This window comes from Pogona vitticeps, chromosome 2, assembly GCF_051106095.1.
Source record: "Pogona vitticeps strain Pit_001003342236 chromosome 2, PviZW2.1, whole genome shotgun sequence".
In the NCBI taxonomy this organism is placed as follows: domain Eukaryota; kingdom Metazoa; phylum Chordata; class Lepidosauria; order Squamata; family Agamidae; genus Pogona; species Pogona vitticeps.
Genome location: NC_135784.1, coordinates 92,562 through 113,271, shown reverse-complemented (window position 1 = coordinate 113,271; position 20,710 = coordinate 92,562). Strand labels below are relative to the sequence as shown.

The 20,710-nt window shown below is 46.5% G+C and overlaps 1 protein-coding gene and 1 long non-coding RNA gene across 2 annotated transcripts; both read left to right on the top strand.

Moving 5' to 3' along the window:
* The first annotated feature begins 2,501 nt into the window (after nucleotides 1–2,501).
* LOC144587183 (uncharacterized) lies at nucleotides 2,502–8,738 on the top strand. The gene is made up of 2 exons (XR_013542380.1): nucleotides 2,502–4,779; nucleotides 5,888–8,738. It is a non-coding gene; the product is annotated as an uncharacterized LOC144587183 (long non-coding RNA).
* A 1,396-nt stretch (nucleotides 8,739–10,134) lies between these two features.
* LOC110071098 (hemojuvelin) lies at nucleotides 10,135–16,112 on the top strand. Its single transcript, XM_020778826.3, has 3 exons — nucleotides 10,135–10,343; nucleotides 12,570–13,072; nucleotides 15,410–16,112. Exons 1-3 carry the CDS (start codon nucleotides 10,232–10,234, stop codon nucleotides 16,028–16,030), a joined length of 1,236 nt encoding a protein of 411 aa, XP_020634485.3. The 5' UTR covers nucleotides 10,135–10,231; the 3' UTR covers nucleotides 16,031–16,112.
* The last annotated feature ends 4,598 nt before the right edge of the window (nucleotides 16,113–20,710 follow it).

The window sequence follows — 20,710 nt, the reverse complement described above, 5'->3', positions numbered from 1 at the left end:
TTGTAGATGCAGGGATCTCCTACTCTGATGTAAAACTCCAGGTGCAAGCAGGACCTGGACTTGAGAATACCCAGCACGGTGTTGAAAACGAAGAACAAGAAAAATCATGGAAATAGCTTCCTGTTTCGTTTTGTAGAGAGGCACAAATTGAGGAGTGAAAGATTGGCTGATGTGCTCCTGCTTGCAGATTGCAGCCTGTGGCATTACGTAGCACAACAAAAAACCTGCCTACATGGGGAAAGTGGCTAGCGGCTGGAGGTGTTTCCTCAGCTGAGCAGCTGAGAGCTTTGTGTTTTTCTTTTCTTTGCAGATTGCTGAGTATGAACCACCAGAAGAAGAGAAGCGGGGAGAATAAAGTGCTTTCATTCTGTTTAAATAAAATATTTTTGTAGCATTCCATGTGCATCATTGCTGATTTTTGCAGTAATAAGCTTCTGGGGGGTTCTTTGAGACCTAGAAGGTTGGGATGCTTTTAACAAAAACTAGGCAAGTTGCATGTCAATTTTGCTCCCCTTAGGGAAGTTGTATGAATGGTGGGACTGTCATAATCTTGATTTTAGTTGCCAAATGTTGATGATTATTTACATCTAGAAACCTAAATCCTTCACTTTGTGCTACTTTGTTTTCTGGTCCTTCTTGGAAATGAACTACCTAACCAAGAAGTGTGTTTTATTAGAAAGGACTGCACTTTAGTGGTAAAAAATGAGCTCTCCGTGCAAAAGGTTCTAGTTTCAATTTATGACATATCAATCCCCTCCCTAGGTAGACTACACTAAGGTAGCTGCAATAGTGGTTAGGATTTTTGTAAGGAAGCCCCTATTCATAAGTGACTCTTATTTAAGAGGCAAGATTCGAATATCTGACCCCTTGAAGTGGGAGAGCACACCTTACTGCTTGACTCTGGAATATATAAACTCTTTTGAAATGGCACCATTATTCTAAAGCTACTTCACATGTCGCTATTGAAAGATGAATTTTCCTATTATCTCTTAGTATATAATAAATAAGCCCGAGATTCTGCTTCCAAAAGAGGACCAGACTATTGCCTAAACTTGCAAAGGAGGTCAGATAAAATCCTGACGCAGTGGTTAAACTGCTGTCCTGCAGCCAAAACTGGGTTCAATCCCAGGTAGGCGACTAGAGGTTGACTCAGGCTTCCATCCTTCCGAGGTCGGTCAAATGAGTACCCAGCTCCCTAACCCCTAACCTCAACCCTAAAACCTAACCCTGCCTCCCAGCCTCCAAACCCCATAGGAAACGCATGTCGGGACTGAACCTTGTAGTCGTCTCCCTCACTCCCTCACGTTTCACTGCATTAAATTGTTTGAAGTTCTTCATGTTTGCTTGTTTCTTTCTTTGATTGGCTGATTGATTGATTGATTTGCTTTATATAGGTGAGATAATAAAGAAATAAACAGTTGAGGCAGCTTGGACACTGAAAAGTGCTATGAACAAGTCTGTCCATAAAACGTATGCCTCGTTTGGCGAATGTCTGTATATCACCTTAACAGGTAAGGTAAATGGTGTCAAAACCTACCCTATTATGGACCTTGTGGCGTTTCAGAGTTCTTACCTCTGCTCCTGCGAGAACGGCCTTTTCATAGCTGCTAAGGATCTTTCTTGTAGAACGACACTGTTCAAGGCGCATGTGGCACACCCAGTCCTTGGGAAGCTTTTCTGCATGTGGCACTTTTAGGATTAGTTTTTCCGAAGTGGAATGAACTGTTATCACCAGGAAAACCCTGAAGACAATAATAAAACAGTGAACATTTTAGTTGAGGAAAGCCAAGGATGAACTAGTTAGCCAGGTTCTTAAAATTCCTATTTGATACAAATTCTAGAGCAGTGACTATTAATTTGTTGCAGTGACCACATTTTTCACTGCATGAGCTTTGGGACTACAGTCCAAATCATCAAAGTCCAGGGGCAGCCTTAGAAAATACTCTTATTTCTTTGTTTGTTTAGCAAAGAGGTTGGAGGAGGGGGAGATGTCGTCTCATCGGTTCCACCGTAAACAAAATTAGATGTCCCCCCAGTTCCTTGCAATGTAGTCGGATTATGTGCTTAATGGGGGGGTTCACCATAACTAAGAACATGGTTATGAATGGCTGGTGTGTGTGGACTACTGCTAAAGGTATTTTCTCATTTAAAAGGTTCTGTGCTAAGCAAGAGTCTAATGAGAAGAGGCAGTAGGTAGAACTTTGTTTTCAAATGCCTCAGTTAGAACTAGAGATGGGTTCATCACCTCTACCGATTTAATGGTTCATCACCCCTGCAGATGTACGTAATGTGAGGTCACACCAGAAACTTAAGTCTTCAGATTTACAGCTCTCTATCTTGCGACTTTACTGTTAACATGCAGCTGACTGGATGGTCAGAGTACCTGATTGCACAGCCAGGGTCTGAGTTCAGTTCCAGACTGGACCTTGAGAAAAAGCTGGCTTGTGAAGTCTTGGACAAGCACCATAGATCCAGGTCACCCCTGGAAGAAGGGACTGGGAGTTTATAGTCAGAAAACCCTGGGAAAGCTCACATTAACCCAGAATCTACTTGACAGTACACAATTGTTCACAGATCATACAGTTTCAATCTCTAAGCAGGTAGGTTTATTTCTCTCTCCCCAATACTGCGCGAAACCTAAGATAGCCAGCCTGATCAAGAGGCCTGCTGGACCTTCACTTTGGGATTAGATTATAATGATGCAATAAAGGTATCGCTCAAGCCTGTTTTAGGATTTTGTTAAGAAATAATTTGATGTTCCTGCTCAAATTAAACATTGTGCTCTTGGATGCTGTGCAGAAGAAAGGTAAAATTGGTATCATTCACTTTGAAACAGAGGTCTAACATTTCTTGCATACAATCTTTCCACACAGAACACTCAGGCAGGGGGGGCTACCGTTTTCGTTTGTTAAGTACATGCCTATAACAGACAAATCCACTCCTTTATTTTCCTGTTTGGGGAATCTCTTCTAGTACAGGTTTAGTGGGGAGGGGGAACACTCCTTAGGCAACATTTGATTCTCTCAAATAAAGGAAATGTTGCATAACTCGTTGTTTTGTCTGGTGTTTTTTTTTTTAATGCACAGGTACAATGGCCAAATTAGAAATTCCAAGATTCTGATTTATTTAGTAGATTTTGACACCCCATTTTAAGACAAATAACATTGACAAGGCACTGATATTTCAGGAGAGAAGACAAAATAGGAGCACAGTATTTTTAGGCAACACTACTGTATTTTTATTCACAAATGCATATCCAGTTTGCTGCACGTTGATTTCATTTTGCGGTTCAGTCAGGCAAAAGGAAACCTTTTTAAACAAAGATGCAGCTTAACAGCCTCACCCACACAGAGGCAAACACAGGAAAACATTCACCCCTGCAAATTACTGAGCCCAAACCTCTCCGCAGCACAAGATCAATTAAAAAGGGGGTGTTTTGACTATTTGAGAGGGGTTGGGGGGGGGAGAGAAAACAGATTTACTAGCCCAAACCACAAGGAAAAAACAATTAGAAAAATCTCGACTTCCAACTAAAGGGGGGGGGGGAAAGGAGCACTGCTGCACATGGAACAACTTCCATTTTCCCCGCTTCTCCTCTCTTCTTCCTCTTCCACAAGGTCGCCTCCCTCCCCATATTCGCAGCACCCTTCGCCCCTAAACCAGGGTGGGTGGGTGGCCTGTGTGTGTCTCCATCCCTCCCGTCAGACCCTGAAGTTGGTAGAAATCTTCTCCTTCCACGCACGGAGCCCGGAAAACTCCTTGCCACTTGAACCGAGGGCTTTTCTTTCTCCCAGCACCGGAAGTGTTGGTAGAAAGAGGGGCGCCTCCCCAACCCTAACCCCTATATACACGACCCTCAGCCTCTGGTCTCGATTCGTTAAGCGAGGGAGGAAAGAGGCCAAAGCCACCTCTGGCCCTCGCACGGCCGGTCCCTGATTAGCGCCAGCAAAGGCTTCCCCCGCAATTAGACCTCGAATCCCCCCTCCCGATGTGCTTTCGCATGGGAACCGCTCAAAGTGTGTGTGTGTGTGTGTGTGTGTGTGTGTGAGATACATTGGGTGTTAAGCGGGAGGTGGGGGGGTTGTTATTTCCGTCCGCCGAGCCCCTAGAAAAGGTTTGAACCCCCTTGGCAGCCTTTTCTACACAAGCTCAGGTAGTTTATTATCTTCCTTTTTAGCCGCCTGAGGTAGGTTGGAAATCTAGGCTCTCTCCCTCCCTCTCGCTGCTAAAAACTATACACTGTCCTCTGGAACTTGTGTTATTTCTACTGCAATTCCCCCCCCCTCCCGTGGTTGTTGCTGCTCAGGAGGGTCTAATCTACAGTCTCCCCCCACCCGCCTCTCAAATACACAAAAAAACACCCCCCCCCTCTTTCTTTCTTTTTTTTTAAAGTGATCTTCCGCTGTGGAAAGGGTTTGGGCTCAGCAATCTCTGCAGGGCTGGATGTCCTCCTGCTCCTGAGACGGCGAAGAAGCTGCATCATCTCCCTTGGAAAGGTTGCCTCGCGGCTGCTAGAAGGACTCCGCCGCAACACGAAAGGAACGGATGTGCATTTGCGGAATAAAAATAGGGCTGCCTAAAAATACTGTGGGCTCCTATTTTGGCTTCTCTCCTGAAACATCAGGGACTGCTCGGTGTTGTTTCTCTTCAACTGGGGTGTCCAAATCTACTATATAAACCAGGAACCTGGAATTTCTAATTTGTGTGCTGACTCCTGGTAGGCGGATGGCCAGTTTCGGTGGTGGTGTTTCAGGTGAAAGACAGAGGCATGCCATACAGGTAATAATAACTGGTTGGCTTAGATATACTGGTTGGTTTCATACTTGGAACCGACTGTGGTTGTGTGTTGTCCGTGAATTTAGTCGTTTGAGGTGTGCTGTTGCGTCATTCTTAAAGGCTCTGCTCTTCGTGTGCAAAACCTTGATGTAAAGTCAGTGACTGTGTACAATCCGGGTGCATCTAAGGGCCGTATTTCAGAGTTTGGTCCTACTCTATGGTGCTGGATCACGTTATAGATAAAGTTTGGTCTCTTTTGATCATTGACAGAGACCGAGTGTCCTGTCCTAGGATAAAAGGGAGCCCGTTTTCCTCACCTCTCTCCCTACCTTTGCCGTTTGTGCTGGAAAGAGCCTCCTTCCCGGACAGCCTCTGTACATGCTCTTTGGCCATTTTGTGAGAGAAGACAACCAGGAACTCCCTGAATGGCCAACCGTGTCTCCCCCATCAGTGCATATGAAGGAACCTCCAAGGGCAATGGCCAAGCAGAGCATCTGACAGGAACACAGGCAGGGGCCCCATGAAACACCAGGGCCCTCCAAAACACAGCACCCCTGGGACAGCTGCCTGGCTGCCCCTGGGAGGAATGTTCACTTTTTGGGGTGGTGGCTGCTTGCATTAAAAACCCTTGCGGTAATCGACTGTAGCTAGTCAAAAACAGGGGCTCAGTCTGGTTACTTCCGAAGCGTTAAGTAAGGAGTATTCTTAGGACCTTTTTTAAAGGCAGGCTTTCCTTTAATGACTGGGTGTCTTCAGGGGGTCTTCTGAATGGATTGTTGTGCCTTGTTGCCTTTAAATGTGTTCTTAGAATTTATTTTATTTACTGTTTTAATCATAATATGTGTTTAACCTTTTAAACTATTTGCATACTTCATTGTTTAGCATTCAAATATTGTCTTAAAATTATGTAAGTCATCTTGTGTGTGTGTTTTTTTAAGAGAAAAGGAAAGTAAAATATTTTTAATAACTAAATGAAATAAAGTCTGCTTGCAATTTCTGGGGACACAGAAAGCTGTTCTTTTCAACTGTTTGGAGGGGGGAAAGGCTATGAGGATTTGTGTGTCATTATCAATATTCTTGTGGTTTCTTTCCTCTTCCGGCCAAAATATAGAGAGAAGCCTTTGATGTCACCTCTTAAAATTACGTTAACTGGGACGTTTGGGAGAATGGGACTTCCTTGAAAGGGAAGAATGGCTCCACTTCTGTTAAAGGGGGATGGGGGGGGGGCTTCATTGGGCTCAGGTTAGTGGAGAACCCCCCCCCTTGTTCCAGGTCCTGCTTCAGGAAACCATTGTATTTGTTGGTAAGTATATTTCCTTCAGTTTGGGCATGCCCACCTAGTAACACTTGAAAGTAAGTGTGCAGTACACGGATATTTTTATTTATGTGTGTGTTTAAATAATTCAGTACCACTTTCCCCACCTTCATCATCAACTGAAGACCTGTGTCCATCAGCAGCACAGTACCTTGATGAGGAATCCAGACTTTGGCTGCTTAAAAATGTTTGTTGTTGTATTATTTGTTGAAGGATACTTCCAAATTGTTAAGTTTACTTTAGGTCTATGCCTCTCACTATCTTTTATTTGTATGAACAGCGAAAAGAAAGAAAGAAAGAAAGAAAGAAAGAAAGAAAGAAAGAAAGAAAGAAAGAAAGAAAGAAAGAAATTTTTAAAAAAGCAGTACAAACGCCAATGCTTTCCAACATTTAGCAAATTTTAAATTATTTGGATAGGTGTTATTCACAAAATAAGCATTAAAGAAAACAGAAAATAAATAAAGAAACACACCTTGAGAGTGCTGGTTCGCATTTTAAGTGACAAAAGCACTACCTTGAAGCATTCATTTTGGCATTACCATTTCCTCCTGAAAATAAGACAGGGTCTTACATTAACTTTTGCTCCAAAAATGCATAAGGGCTTATTTTCGGGAGATGTTTTATTTTATTTTATTTTCATTTACAACAGTCTGTTCAAACACAGTCATGCCATCTTCTTCTGCACAATGGTGGAGGGCAGAGTTTCAATTAACTGGCTTTTATTTTTGGGGTGGGGATTATATTACGAGCATCCTGAAAAAAATCATACTAGGGCTTATTTTCAGGCTAGGTCTTATTTTCGGGGAAACAGGGTACCTTGAAGAAAACCAGGAGAACATGGCAGTGTTGTAACACACATAGGAGAGCTTGTTCAGACTACACGGAAGACACTGTATATCTTGGAAAAACACAAAACCTCAGCTGACTTTAGCATCAGAAAGACAAAAGAATGTAACAAAATATTCGGTAATTCTATACAAATATCCCACAGCATTAATATAAATTATAGATTAATTAAATGAATAAGAAACATACTTAGATCAAAATTATACATTTTTAGAAAGTAGGAACACATTTCTGTCTCTTTATACCCTGTAAAAATGGACGCTGACTGAGTCCTCCCATAAGGGCAGGGTGTTGACCCTTTTCTTAAACAACAGCCCTCTTTCCAATTGCGTTCTAAATTTATCTGGAAGAAATGTGTTAGATGACTGAGCAGTTCTGACAAAAATGAGGGAATACAACATTCAATTTAAATAAACATACACACAAACAAACATTAACAACTTCATAAAAACACAGCTGGCCTGTTATAATTTTTAACATAGATGTGTCTATTAGCAAACCACTATCTTCTGCCTTAGCAAGCAGACTCTCTCCATACAACAGAACCCTAGTGATTTATTGCTATGAGGTATTTGCAGGAATTGGTAAAAGGAATGCACAGCCTGTCTGTGGAGAGGACTCAAGCTACTGGCAATGGAAAGGAGAGGAAAGGAAGCCTTTGATTTGCCAGGAAGGAAGCATTTTCCCTTTGGTATCAGTGAATGTTTCATGGCATGAGATCATGGCAAAAAGCACCATGTCTGTCTTTTTAATCCGTCATTAGTGGCCTTTCTGTTAGGCTGAGGTATTCAAAGAGTATCTATAAGGAAAGAGTTAAAGAGGTTAAGAGCGGTTTAACACTTTGGTTCAAGCAAGGCACTCATCCTAGTTTATAAAGTTTTGAACACGTTTGCGTAAAGCAGTTCTTGTCATGGTCGCTGAAGTGGTCATCACAGCCAATATAAATTTGCGTATTGACTAGAGATGGAAAATGGAAAGTTCCGCAGAATGAGTTCCCTTTTCAGATGCAGGCTATGCATGCTCAGCCTTTGGTATCTGTGTGATTAAAATCACCAATGGAAATTGAGTGAGGTAGCATCTTTGGTCATACTATCAATAGCAGAGCTTTACAAGGAACAATTCTTTTCTTTTGAAGATGTGGTTGTAAGCATTCCTTACATTCTGCTTCTTCAACTGAAGAAAACAGTTACGAAGCATATCATTAAATGAATCACATCACAATAACATCCCATAAGGCCAAAGAAAGTCTTCACACTGGTCTCTAGAATTGTTGAAGATGGTCTGCATACACTTTAATATAAAAGAGTGGCTGCTTTCTCTTTGTTTGCTAAATGCATAGTATTTCACAGGAGGACGAACAAACGGAGGAAATGCCCCGCTCCCTTTATGAAAAAGAGGCATATTGCATTTCTGTCAAGAAATGTGGCTTAGGACTCTTGGGTATACCAAATGTAACCAAGGTTGAATCCTTCACATTCAACACACAGGGCAAGGATCTGCCACCTTTCCAGCCGGTCTGGCTAACTTTTAGTAGTATCTTAACACCTAAGGTCCAAAATATCATGAGCATATTATTTGCAACCATCAGGACCGTTCTGCTTCTGACTGTGTTCAAAGTTATGACCCCCTTCAATGTTAGCTCTTTTAGGGGTTGGGACTTTGGCAAAGGCGCCATGGATTTCCTGCAGCTTGCTTTCGAGACACTTCAATACAGCTCATAATAAGACTTTGATGACCCAACACTGTTGTCGCATGGGAGGAGCACCCTGGGGTGCTAGCTTGTGCTCCAGGCAGAAACAGGCCCCATATCCCAGTTCTATGGTTAACGTCCCCACATTAGGGTATTAATTTGTTTTCACCTGGTTTAAATTTCTTTTTAATGGTGTCAAGCAATGCTGTACAAGTGGAAAGATGGGGCAGAAATGTAATTTTAAAAAGACAGTGCAAATCACCACAGCTCATGCACGTATCTGAAATCAGAGTTTCCTTTGCTTTTTTTTTAAAGGGGAACATGGATTTAATATGATTGTTATTATAACTTAATAACCTGATTTACTAAAACAAAACATTATTGCACAACGAAGGACTAACTGGAGATCTGAGAGTTATATGTACACATCATTTATGATTATTTTTCTGTGCGTCAGAAAGGTAATGTCACTAAATATGAACACTTTGGTTCTATTGCACATCAAATGCAGGCTTCATTGCCACCTGAACATCTGTTTGCAGTAATGACTGAAAAACCTTCCCTTCCTAGCCTGTACCTATGCATGACTAGGGCTGAAAAATGAATGAAAGATTAGAGATAAATATTAAATAACGTGTGTGCAAGAAATCTGCACTGAGCTGCCACCCTAAAATAACATCTCACAAGCCTGACTCCCCAATGGGGGTCATAGCTACTTAAAACTGTCCCACTGGTTGCAAAAGAATTTCCTCAGATTTTTGACTTTAAAAGAAAAAAAAAAGATTAAATGTACTCAAGCCTCTCAGAGCTGTGTTGTTTATTTTTATTTGAAAAGATATTTTCAGGAACATGGGAGGTCTGGAAAATTTTCACTTAATATGTGCAATATTCCAAAGACCTCATTTTGACCTAGGGATTAAAACCTGTACCACTTTTGGGCAATGCAGGTCTCCGAGTCAAATCTGTTTTGCAGTGATTCACCTTTTGAGTTTAATTAATTTAGTTTAAATCAAATTCACCTGCCTTCGTCTGTCGGGGGGGGGGGGCTTGAGTGGGATAATATTGTCTCCAGCATATATATTTTTTCTTTATTGTTCTTTTGTGACACTTCTGCCTCAAAGGGGTAGTCCAAATTTTACAAAGAGGTTATGATACACAGGGGGGAAACTGGTCCTTGGCTGAGAAATTCTAAAAATCAATGCTTCCTTTCCACCTGGCGCTTGACAAGGGAGCAAAGCAGCAGCAACGGCGACGACGACGACAAGGGCGGGGGGGGGGCTTGTGAGCCTCCCAGGCGCCTCCCGCCCACTCCAGGCAACACAGCCTGCAAAAAAGCCCGGCTCTCGGTGGGGGGGGGGGTGCTGGGCGGGGGGGGGGGCGAGGCCGCGTGCTGGATCCGCCCCTCCAGGCTGGCGCCAAGCAGCCTCGTGCCGCCGGCCGCGCCTCCCCGGGGCGCCTCCTCCTCCTCCTCCTCCTCCTCCTCCTCCTCCTCCACGTGCTGCTCCCAGCCTTTGCTCGCTCGCTCGCTGGCTGGGCTGGCTTGGCTCTCTCGCCCGGTCGCCAGGGGAAGGCGGGATTCCGTCCCTCCGCTGAGTGGCTCCAGCATGAGAGGGTCGCCCTGCTCTAGGACCCCATCCTGGGCAGCGGCCCAAGCTGGCCTGGGGGTCCAGATACTCCTCACCCTTCTCCTCCTCCTCCTCCTCAGCTGTAGGCATGGTGAGAGGCCGAGACCCCCCCCTTCCTGTTACATACACCTTGGGGGGGGTTTGAGGTGAAATCCAGGAGGAAAGGCACCCCCTGATGGGCAGGTAGTTGTTCAGGGACGGGGGGGGGCAACGTCCAAGGGAAGGAGGAGCAGCGGGCCAGGCGGAGCCCCCCTCGACCTCTCCTCCTCCGCGCCAAGAGCTTCTCGCCGTGGCTGCAGGCGCCGCATCTTTGCTCTAAAAAACGAGGCGCAAAGGCAGCTCCTCTCCAAGGTTCTAACGGATGCCCTCCCATCTCCCTGGAGGGGAAGATGGGAATTGTCGTCCCACACAACTAAAGGGCACCAGGTTGGGGGGGTGGGGGTGGGAAGTGGCTGCCATTTATTTATTTATTTCATCTATTACTTTTAATGCATCTACCACCCCATTAGGGCCGAAACACAATTCCGGGCCGTTTCCCAACAGTCATAATCAACCTCCAGAAACAGTAAATGTTAAAATATAGCGCAGGTAACAACAGCATAGCATAAACATATAGCAAAAACACGATGCAAAACTTGGGGGAGGGCCCTGGCTGGCTGGCGGGATGAGGGATGTTGTAGTCTAAAACAGAATTAAGGAGCCTTTAATTTTACACGAGCTTTTGAAGACCACAGCCGCCTTTGTCAGCAGCATGGCGGCCTCCGGTGAGTTGAGGCCGGATCCCCGAAAAAGGTTTGCTTCATGAATACGGCTGGCCTCTCGGGTGAAAACAGCCACAGCATTACCAAGATCAGGTTCAAACAAAGGGCAGTAATTTTGGATCAACCAAAATCTGGAAAAGATTTTTTTCCCCCCTCTGGACATAAGGAAGTGCTCTACCTGCGCTCCTTCACAGAAAAATGGGGGGGGGGAGAAAGTACAGCCGAGGCAGGACCCTCAGGGACCCCCCCCCCAACAACATTTTTCTAAAATGAGATTACAGGTTGAAGGTCTCCTTGTTTAATGGAAAAGAGCACAGTGGTGCATTTTATCATGTGTTGAGGTACCTTCAGCATCCTTGCTGCTTATCCTCCCTGTTTTTATTCTTTTAAGTTACTCGGGGATGAAAAGGGGGGGGGGTATTGGTTTTAAAAAGTGTAAGAATTATTGGGACGGTGAGGTTTGAATGGCCTGGGGTTCCCTACGGTGGGAGCAGCCCTCCAAGGTCCAGAGACATTTTTTTTCTCCCTGACTTCTGAAAGTTCCTCTTCACTCCCAGGACAAGTAAGGTCTTGCAAAGAGAACCTGGAACAAAATATTGACTCCTGGCCTGTGCAGATGGGGAAGCATATGTGGGAGGGAGCATTTTTCTCAGGTTTGTTCACTGGAGGCAGATGGTTTGCACCTAGAGCTGGGCACAAATGATGAACAGAAAGAAAAAAACCACAAACCCAGCTGGTTTGTGGTTTGGTTCGTGGTTTTGTTTTGCCGAAACGAGATGAAGCACCAAACTTTTTTCTTGCATGGCGCTTCATTTTGCTTCGGCAAAACGGAAGGCCCGTGCCCCCTTCCGGCTGCCTGCATGGCTCTCCCTTGGCCGACCACCACCTCTTCCTCCTCCACTGCCAGCATCTTCAGAGACAATGGCCTGGCTCCTCTTCCGGGACCCAGGCCTCCTGTCTCCTGTGCCCGCTCACGCTGGGAGGGAAGCTGGGCCACTATCTCCGAAGAGGGCGGTGGTGGAAGAGGAGGAGGTGGTAAGACCTGGAAGGGAGGCAATGGGGTGGTGGGAAGGGGTGGGGCATCAGGTTCCCTTTCCCCCCCCCAGCACGGACCCCAAAAAAATGAACCAGAAACCAGTTCGTTTTCCCAGAGTTTGTGGGTGGTTCGTGGGTAGCCATGAACGAGGAGCAGCCCAGAATTTGTTATTTTTTGGGTTGACGCTCATCTCTCTTCGCAAATCTTGGTCCTCCATATATTTTGAAGGACAACAACCCCCAGAATCGCTCCTGGTAGCATGCCGGTCTGGGCCTTCTGGGAGGGGAAGTCTAAATCCCCTGAGAGGTCAAGGTTGGAGAAGCACTGATGTAGCTCTTGAAGGATGCCACTAACGGGGAAACCAGATGAGATGCTTCTAAGGACCAGCCTTCACCCACTGGGGGGCAGCTGTGAAGGAGGGGTTTGTCGCAAGATGGGGCAAAAGGGGGATGGGGGTGGGCCCATCTCTCCCAGACCCCTGTGTCTCAATGCCTTTTTTTTTGATGTGGCCATTGACTAGTTGATTCCCGCTGCAAGATCTCACGCTGCAACTCAGCGTATCTGGCGGCCACGGAGAACCTGGAAGCCCCCTATGGGAGCACAGCCTTCTGTGCCGCCTTGCGCTCCTACTCCAGCTGCACGCACAGGACGGCCCGCACCTGCCGGGGGAACCTCGCCTACCACTCCGCCGTCTACGGCATCGAAGACCTCATGATTCAGAACAACTGCTCCAAGGAAGGTTCCACCTCCCCGCCGCAGCCTCCGGTGCTGGCGCCCACCCCAGAGGGCTTTGCCACCTTAGACATCTGCGATTACGAGAAGAGCTTCGCCCGCAAGCACGGCCAGTCCCCAGCCTTCCGGCACTGCACGACTTTTGGGAACCTGCACGTCCGGACGTTTGCGGACGAGTTCCACACCTGCCAGTTGGAGGGCTCTTGGCCGCTCCTGGACAACGAGTACCTGTTTGTGCAGGCCACCAATTCTCCTGTAGGGAAAGCGTGGAAGGCTACAGCCACCAGAAAGGTAAACACAGATGTTCGCATTATGCTCGGCACTCCCAGTCACTTCTGGTGAGAGCAGGTTGATTGGGGTTAATGCTTGCATGAGGGACCACCCGGGAGCTCCAAGTAGGGAATATCACAGATGGCTTGATAGGTCTTGGAAGTATGAATCCCCCTCTTTTCAGTGCTGGTGAGTCCTCATCTAGAGTGCCATGTCCAGTTCTGGGCTCTTCAAGAAGGACAAATTGGAACAAGTTCAGAGGAAGGCCACAAGGAGGATCTGGGGGCTGGAAGCCAAACCCTGTGAGGAAAGACTGGAAGAACTGGGCAGGTCTAGCTTTGAGAAAAGAAGACAGAGGGGAGGCAGGATACTTGGAATACAGAAAGGGCACAATCGATTCTCGATCATCCCCAGAGTGTAGGACATGTAGTAATGGGTTCAAGCGACAGGAAGCCAGATGTAGGTTGAATATCAGGAAATTCTTAACTGTTAGAGCAGTACAGTGGTGCCCCGCATAGCGACGTTAATCCATTCCGGATTAAGCGATGATCATCGTTTACCAATCATCGCAATGCGATTTTCGCCCTATCTAACCATCGCAATGCAATCGCATTAGCAATCTAAAAAAAATCGCTATGCAAATTCATCGTTAAACGGTGCGCTCGTTATGAGAGGCACCACTGTATTGGAATGGGACCCTAGACCTCTCTAAAGCTGGAGGCCTTGAAGAGAAAATCAGACAACCCTCGGTCAGATCTGCTTTGATTTGGAATTCCTGCCTTGAGCATGGAGGGGCTGGACTCCATGGCCTTAGAGGTTCCTTTCAACGCCATGATTTCTAGGATTCCATGAAACTGCATGAAACCCTCGTGTGCTGTTGCTGCAAGTCAGAGTCAGTCATATTTGGTTCCATAAATTGGTGGATTAAGATGGGAGATGTTGGAGAGAACATTGTAATATCTGTCTGTCCGTCTGTCTGTCTGTCTGTCTGTCTATGCTGCTTACACTACCCAAAGGTCTCTGGGCGGCTTACAACAATTTAAATACAATAAAAAGATAAAACAAAATACAATTGAAAATACAATGCTCTAAAAATGGCCACCAGGACCCAGAGTTGATATTATTTCAATTAAAAACCTGGAACAGGGAAGGTTTTGACCTGGCGCTGAAACGTCATCAGCGTCGGCGTCAGATGAATCTCCCCTGGGAGGGTGTTCCATAGTCTGGGGGTAGCTGCCTTTTGTCTACATCCCTCTTACCTCCTTGAGGGACGGCTCTTTCAAAAGGGCCCCCTGGCTAGATCTTAACTACCGTAGGTTCCTATGGAAGGAGGCGGTCCTTCAGGTATCCGGAGCACAAGCTGTTTAGGGCTTTATAGGTCAAAACAAGCACTTTGAATTGGGCCCGGGCGGCAACTGGTAGCCAATGTAATTTAAACAGAATCGGCGTGTTGTGTGCCCTAGCGGCCCCACCACTCACCAGCCGCGCAGCTCGATTCTGGACCAGTTGCAGTTGCCGGACCGTCTTCAAAGGCAGCCCCACGTAGAGCGCATTGTAGTAATCTATGCAGGATGTTACCAGTGCGTAACTGTCATGAGACTCCACTCGTCCAGGTAGGGCCGCAGGTGGTACAATTTCTGCAGCTCAAGGAAGGCACCCCTGGCCACCAGGTCCACCTGGGCTTCCAGAGTTAGACGGGGGTCCAGGAGCAGCCCCAGGCTCTTTGGCCAAATTCTTATTGCAGACATCTATGTGTTTAAGGCAGGTGGCTTTTGCAACTTGCTGTCTCTTGGTCATGCAGCCCGTCATGTGATGAACTCCTTGACCAGAGGATTTCTAGGCATGTGAGTGGCGGCCAGCAAAATGACTTTTTTGTGCTGAGGTGACTGTCCGTCTATCCAGCACCGATCATTTCCTCCTGCCTCTGAATTGAAAGAGAGCCCCACCTTCCCCGCTGAGTATTCTGTTTCCCTTATTTTCAATGTGTTGAAAGTCAGTTTTTGTTGTTTAGTTTGCTGTTGATCTGATCACAACTGTAAGTAAAGGCATTTTAAAAATATTCTTTTTCCTCCCACTGTCTCAGAGTGCGTTATTAAGACTGGGGTTAATGAGAAAGGAGTGGACTATCTGGAGAAATTGAAGCTATTCTACTCTGTCAATCTTTGAACTTCTGCTCTGTAGCCTTTTTTTAAAAAAAAGGAATTTAAGGAGACATTCAGAACTAGTGAACAGTTGCAACCTTAGCTCTGATCTTAGGGATTCCTGCTTTGGAAGACGGGGTGCCATTCAGCCCCTGACCATGCTTCTAAAGCCGTCGCCTTGTTGAGTTTGAGCTATCAATGTACTGTTTCTTTCCAGTTGACCATCATCTTCAAGAACATGGAAGAGTGCATTGACGAGAAGGTCTACCAGGCTGAAACCGATAACCTGCCCGCCGCTTTCATAGATGGTTCAGTGAACGGTGGCGAGAGGCCCGGAGGGAGCAGCTTGACCTTCCATGAGCACACACCGGGACAACATGTGGAGATACGAGCGGCATACATTGGCACCACCATTTCCGTGCGCCAAGCAGCCGGACGCCTGTCGTTCTCCATCCGGATGGCCGAGGAGGTGGCCTCCTCCTTCACGGAGGAACAAGACCTGCAGCTGTGCGTCTTCGGGTGCCCGGCGGCTCAACGCATCCCTCGAAGCCACGGCTGGCCTCGCCTCGGCAACATCACCAGAGAGAAGGCCCGTCTGCTGTGCAGGAAGAAGCTGCCGGTGGAGGACGCCTACTTCCAGTCCTGTGTCTTCGACGTGGTGACTTCCAGCAATGCCGACTTGACCCAGCCGGCACACGACGCCCTGGAAGATGGGAAAGCCTTCCTCCTGGATGCCCAGAAACTTCACATTTTCCAAAATGAGGGGGCCTCGTTTCTTCACGGTTCCTCCCTCTGGCTGTTAGCACCTGTCATTTCATGGCTTCAGTTGCGCTTCTAAAACTCTTCCTGGGGTGGCCGAGACTTAGATTTTGTATGTCAGGGAGGTCAAGGAAAAAAAATTAAAATGACAGGATTCCAGAGGTGGGTGTGTATTGTCTTCTTTTCTGGAAGGTGACTCCCTGCAGTTCCAGTGCTGGCCATGCTGGTTGTGGATTCTGGGACTTGGAGTCATCCAAGAAACAAACATTTCCCATTTCTGCTGGTTTCTCGGAAAGGCATCATTGAGGAAAACCAAGGCTGTAAAAATATTGATGAACGAGCTCTCTTAGGCTCACAATTAGCTCATTTCCTGCCAAATTTGAAAAAAAGAAATACATTACTTACTCCCTTGGAAAATAGTTTATTTCTCTTTTCTAAAAAAATACTGGAAACCTTTTCATCAGCTCTTTCTTCTAATTCCTCTTCCAACGTCCTTAAAGAAATTTGTCTCTGAAACAAATTGGAGATGATGGAGAACCCGCAGCAATGAGATTTGTTGGGTGATGATGGTTGACGGTGGGCTCCACCCTTTGGAGACCCCATTTCAAAGATGGGGCTTGGCATGCTTAGGAATGTCCATTGCCAATGGGATGCATGGGAAGTGTCATCCCAGGGAAGCTTTTTGCTCACAAATTGATCTGGGAGGCCCGGGAACCTGTAATTCGCAGGCATTCATGGGGCACTCAACCTCTGACCATTTTTAGACCACAGTTCCCAGAATCGGCCACTTCGGAGCAGTTCTTTCAGCTCATGGCATCACCTTGAATTGTGATTACACAACAGCCTGAGTTTCAAACATTTTGGCCTCCTGAGAGAGTCCAAACTGGATTCAATTGAGGACCCGCTAGTTCCTTTTTTTCTGACAGTCCCGGATATCTGCAAAGCTATCCACCAGCACTACATTTCAAATGAATCAACTTTTTTTCCGTCGGCTTCTTGCCTGCTGTAAATTCTGGTTAATTTCATTCCTTCCAACGGCTACAAAGCCAGCCAGCCAGCCAGCCAGCAGCCGCTTGTCTTATGCTTTATATTGCAAAGTCACAGTTTCCAGCAGCTGACCCTGGTCTTGAGGTCCCTAAAGGGCCATTCACACCAGAAAGGAAAGCGCAGTGACTCATCTAACACTGGAAGGGCTACACCGCAACCATCACATTGACTATCTAAATTCAAGAATCATAAGAAAAATCCTGCCATCTCCCCCATGCACTTATTTTTCTAGAGAAACCCACTCTTGTCATTGCCTTCCTCTTTTTGACAGCTCAAAATGTAGCATACGTAGAGTGCACTTTGAATAAAAGGCACTTGTATTCCGGTGGCTCCCATCATTTCGAGTGGGAGACCGACAGCCCATAATCAGAGGGTTGCGAGAGAGGTTTAGAAGCTTCCTAGTGCTCACAGATCTCCTTGTTTCAAATTACTCACACTGATGGTTAAACAGGCTGTGCAGGTTTGTGCAGCATCACAAAAGCCTGCAGCACCTGTTTAAGCAGGGACGGATTCTCCCTTTCAAGGCACATGTGAAGTTCTCTAGAAACATTATTGTCTGCCAAAGCATGACTTTCTCAGGAATGCCCTTCCAAAGACAGCCTTGGCAATTATCGCTTGTGGGTGCGGCCCAACAGGAAAGTCAGTCCTACTTCTTTCAAGAGGATTCATGCAATAGAATTTCCTGTTGAATGGCGACCTGATTCGGCAGGCCGTTTGCTCCGAAGCAATCTCACCGGTGCAGCTGGGTTCCTTCTGGCGCAGTGGTTTGTGACCCAGTTTAACAGGACATCACGGGGGGGGCTGTGACTCCTGATGACCTCCTCCTGGGGGCCGAGCTGCCGAGGCAAGTGATGGGGACCCAGCTCCACCGTGTTGCTCTTCCCGGAGCCTCCACAACCAAGCCTGTGGCCACTTGCATCTCCAGGGCCAGCACTGGGTCGGGGCAGATGCCCTGAACTAGGCCGCGGTGCTTCCTCCACCCGCAGGATCACATTAGCGGATTCGTCGTTAAACAGTGCGCGCGTTATGCGAGGCACCACTATATATTTCTAAAGATGGAGTTACCAGAACTGGTCACTAGAGGGATCCAGAGACCATGCCATGAATAGTGTTGACAGTTCTTGCTTTGCCGGGCTAGAAGATTTCCTAGTTTCTCTTTCGTTTCGTTTAGTCGTGTCCGACTCGTGACCCCATGGACCAGAGCACGCCAGCCCCGCCTATCTTCCACTGCCTCCTGGAGTTGTGTCAAATTCATGTTGGTTGCTTCGCAGACATTGTCCAGCCATCTCATCCTCGGTCGTCCCCTTCTCTTGCCATCACACTTTCCTAACATCAAGGTTTTTTCCAAGGAGTCTTTTCTTCTCATGAGATAGCCAAAGTACTGGAGCCTCAGCTTCAGGATCTGTCCTTCCAGTGAGCACTCAGGCTTGATTTCCTTTAGAATTGATAGGTTTGTTCTCCTTGCAGTCCAGGGGATTCTCAAGAGCCTCCTCCAGCACCACAATTCAACGGTATCAATTCTTCGGTGGTCTGCTTTCTTTATGGTCCAGCTCTCACTTCCATACATCACGACAGGAAAAACCATAGCTTTGACTATTCGGACTTTTGTTGGCAATGTGATGTCTCTGCTTTTTAAGATGCTGTTAAGATTTGTCATCGCTTTCCTCCCAAGAAGCAGGCGTCTTTTAATTTCATGACTGCTGTCTCCATCTGCAGTGTTCATGGAGCCCAGGAAGATAAAATTTGTCACTGCCTCCATGTCTTCTCCTTCTATTTCCCAGGAGGTGATGGGACCAGTGGCCATGATCTTAGTTTTTTTTGATGTTGAGTTTCAGACCGTTTTTTGCACTCTCCTCTTTCACCCTCATTACAAGGTTCTTTAGTTCCTCCTCACTTTCCGCCATCAGAGTGGTATCATCTGCATATCGGAGGTTGTTGATATTTCTTCCGGCAATCTTAAATCCAGTTTGGGATTCCTCCAGTCCAGCCTTCCGCATGATGTATTCTGCATATAAGTTAAATAAGCTGCGGGACAATATACAGCCTTGTCGTACTCCTTTCCCAATTTTGAACCAATCAGTTGTTCCATAGCCAGTTCTAACTGTTGCTTTCTGTCCCACATATAGGTTTCTCAGTAGATAGATAAGGTGGTCAGGCACTCCCATTTCTTTAAGGACTTGCCATAGTTTGCTGTGGTCCACACAGTCAAAGGCTTTTGCATAGTCGATGAAGCAGAAGTAGATATTTTTCTGGAACTCTCTGGCTTTCTCCATAATCCAGTGCAAGTTAGCAATGGTCTCTAGTTCCTCTGCCTCTTCGGAATCCAGCTTGTACTTCTGGGAGTTCTCGGTCCACATACTGCTGAAGCCTACTTTGCGGGATTTTGAGCACAACCTTGCTAGCGTGTGAAGTGAGTGCAATTGTACGGTAGTTGGAGCATTCTTTGGCACTGCCTTTCTTTGGGATTGGGATGTAGACTGATCTTTTCCAATCCTCTGGCCACTGTTGGGTTTTCCAAACTTGCTGGCATATTGAATGTAGCACAACAGATGGGAAACCTTGACATCTGAGCATTCAGCCTGGAGGCAGGCGGTGCAGCATGGCTCTCCGATTTTGAAGGGACCTTTGTCCAGCAGGCCAAGGCAAAGAGGCAGTCACGAAAGCAGCAAAATCAGGGAGCTGGACAGGGGACAGATTGCATTTGTCTTCAGTGTGGAAGAGATGGTCACTCTCAAATGGGCCTTCTCAGCCACACTAGACGCTGTTCCAAGACCTCCATTCAGAGCACATTACCATAGTCTACTGAGACTGAAGGATGTCTACTAGATGTTTTTAAAAGTGTTTTTGTTGACTATTTTACAATACAGTATTTAAAAAGTACAGTGACTGTACAAACATTTAAAAAGAAATAAATACATTTTAAAAATTATTGTTGCAAGTAAACCCACTTGAGTCCTTTCAAGGAGAAAGGTAGGATAAAAATATTTTATCCATCAGTCAGCCAATTCATCTTCCAGGTCTGCAGCACCAGCTTCCTTCTGTGGGAAACCAGGAGGTTTCAAGATTCAACCCCATGAGGCATGGGAGTGTCACAGGGAGGGGACTCAGCACTCCTGCCCTTCTTGGGTCCTTTTATGGACTCTCACGCCAAAGGAAGAAAGGCTGACTTTTCTTTCCTTGGTTCCTGCAAGATGCTGACAGGAGCCCGGTTAAGAAGGCTGGAAAACCACGTTCAAAGTTTCTTTGTGTTTCATTCCAAAATGGGAGCTGTGGGGAGACGTTCATGGGTGAGGGATCTCTGCCAGCCACCCACCTGCCGCCCTTCAGACGTGGAGGAGCTTTCAAGGGGATGTGTGGGTGCAGCTGCTCTCCCTCCCTCCCTCTCTCCCCTCAGGTCGAGGGGGAGGGAGAAAACTAACTACACCACACATAAAGAGGCAAAATCACAAATTATCCGTGAAGAGAAAGAAAAGCTGTTATTCCTCCAGCTTTACACACACACACACACACACACAAAATATCAACCCTTTCCCTTCTGAGGGGAAAAACGGTATTCTCTGAGTCGACGAGATGAGGGAGCTGCGGATCAGCCTTCATTCACACCTTCCTCATCGTCTCTCCTCATGAGGAAATGGCAAGTGGGCAGGAATCGCCTGCCCTGCTCTGCTTTGATGAACTTCTGTCTGTCAGGAAGGCCGTTAACTACTTCTCA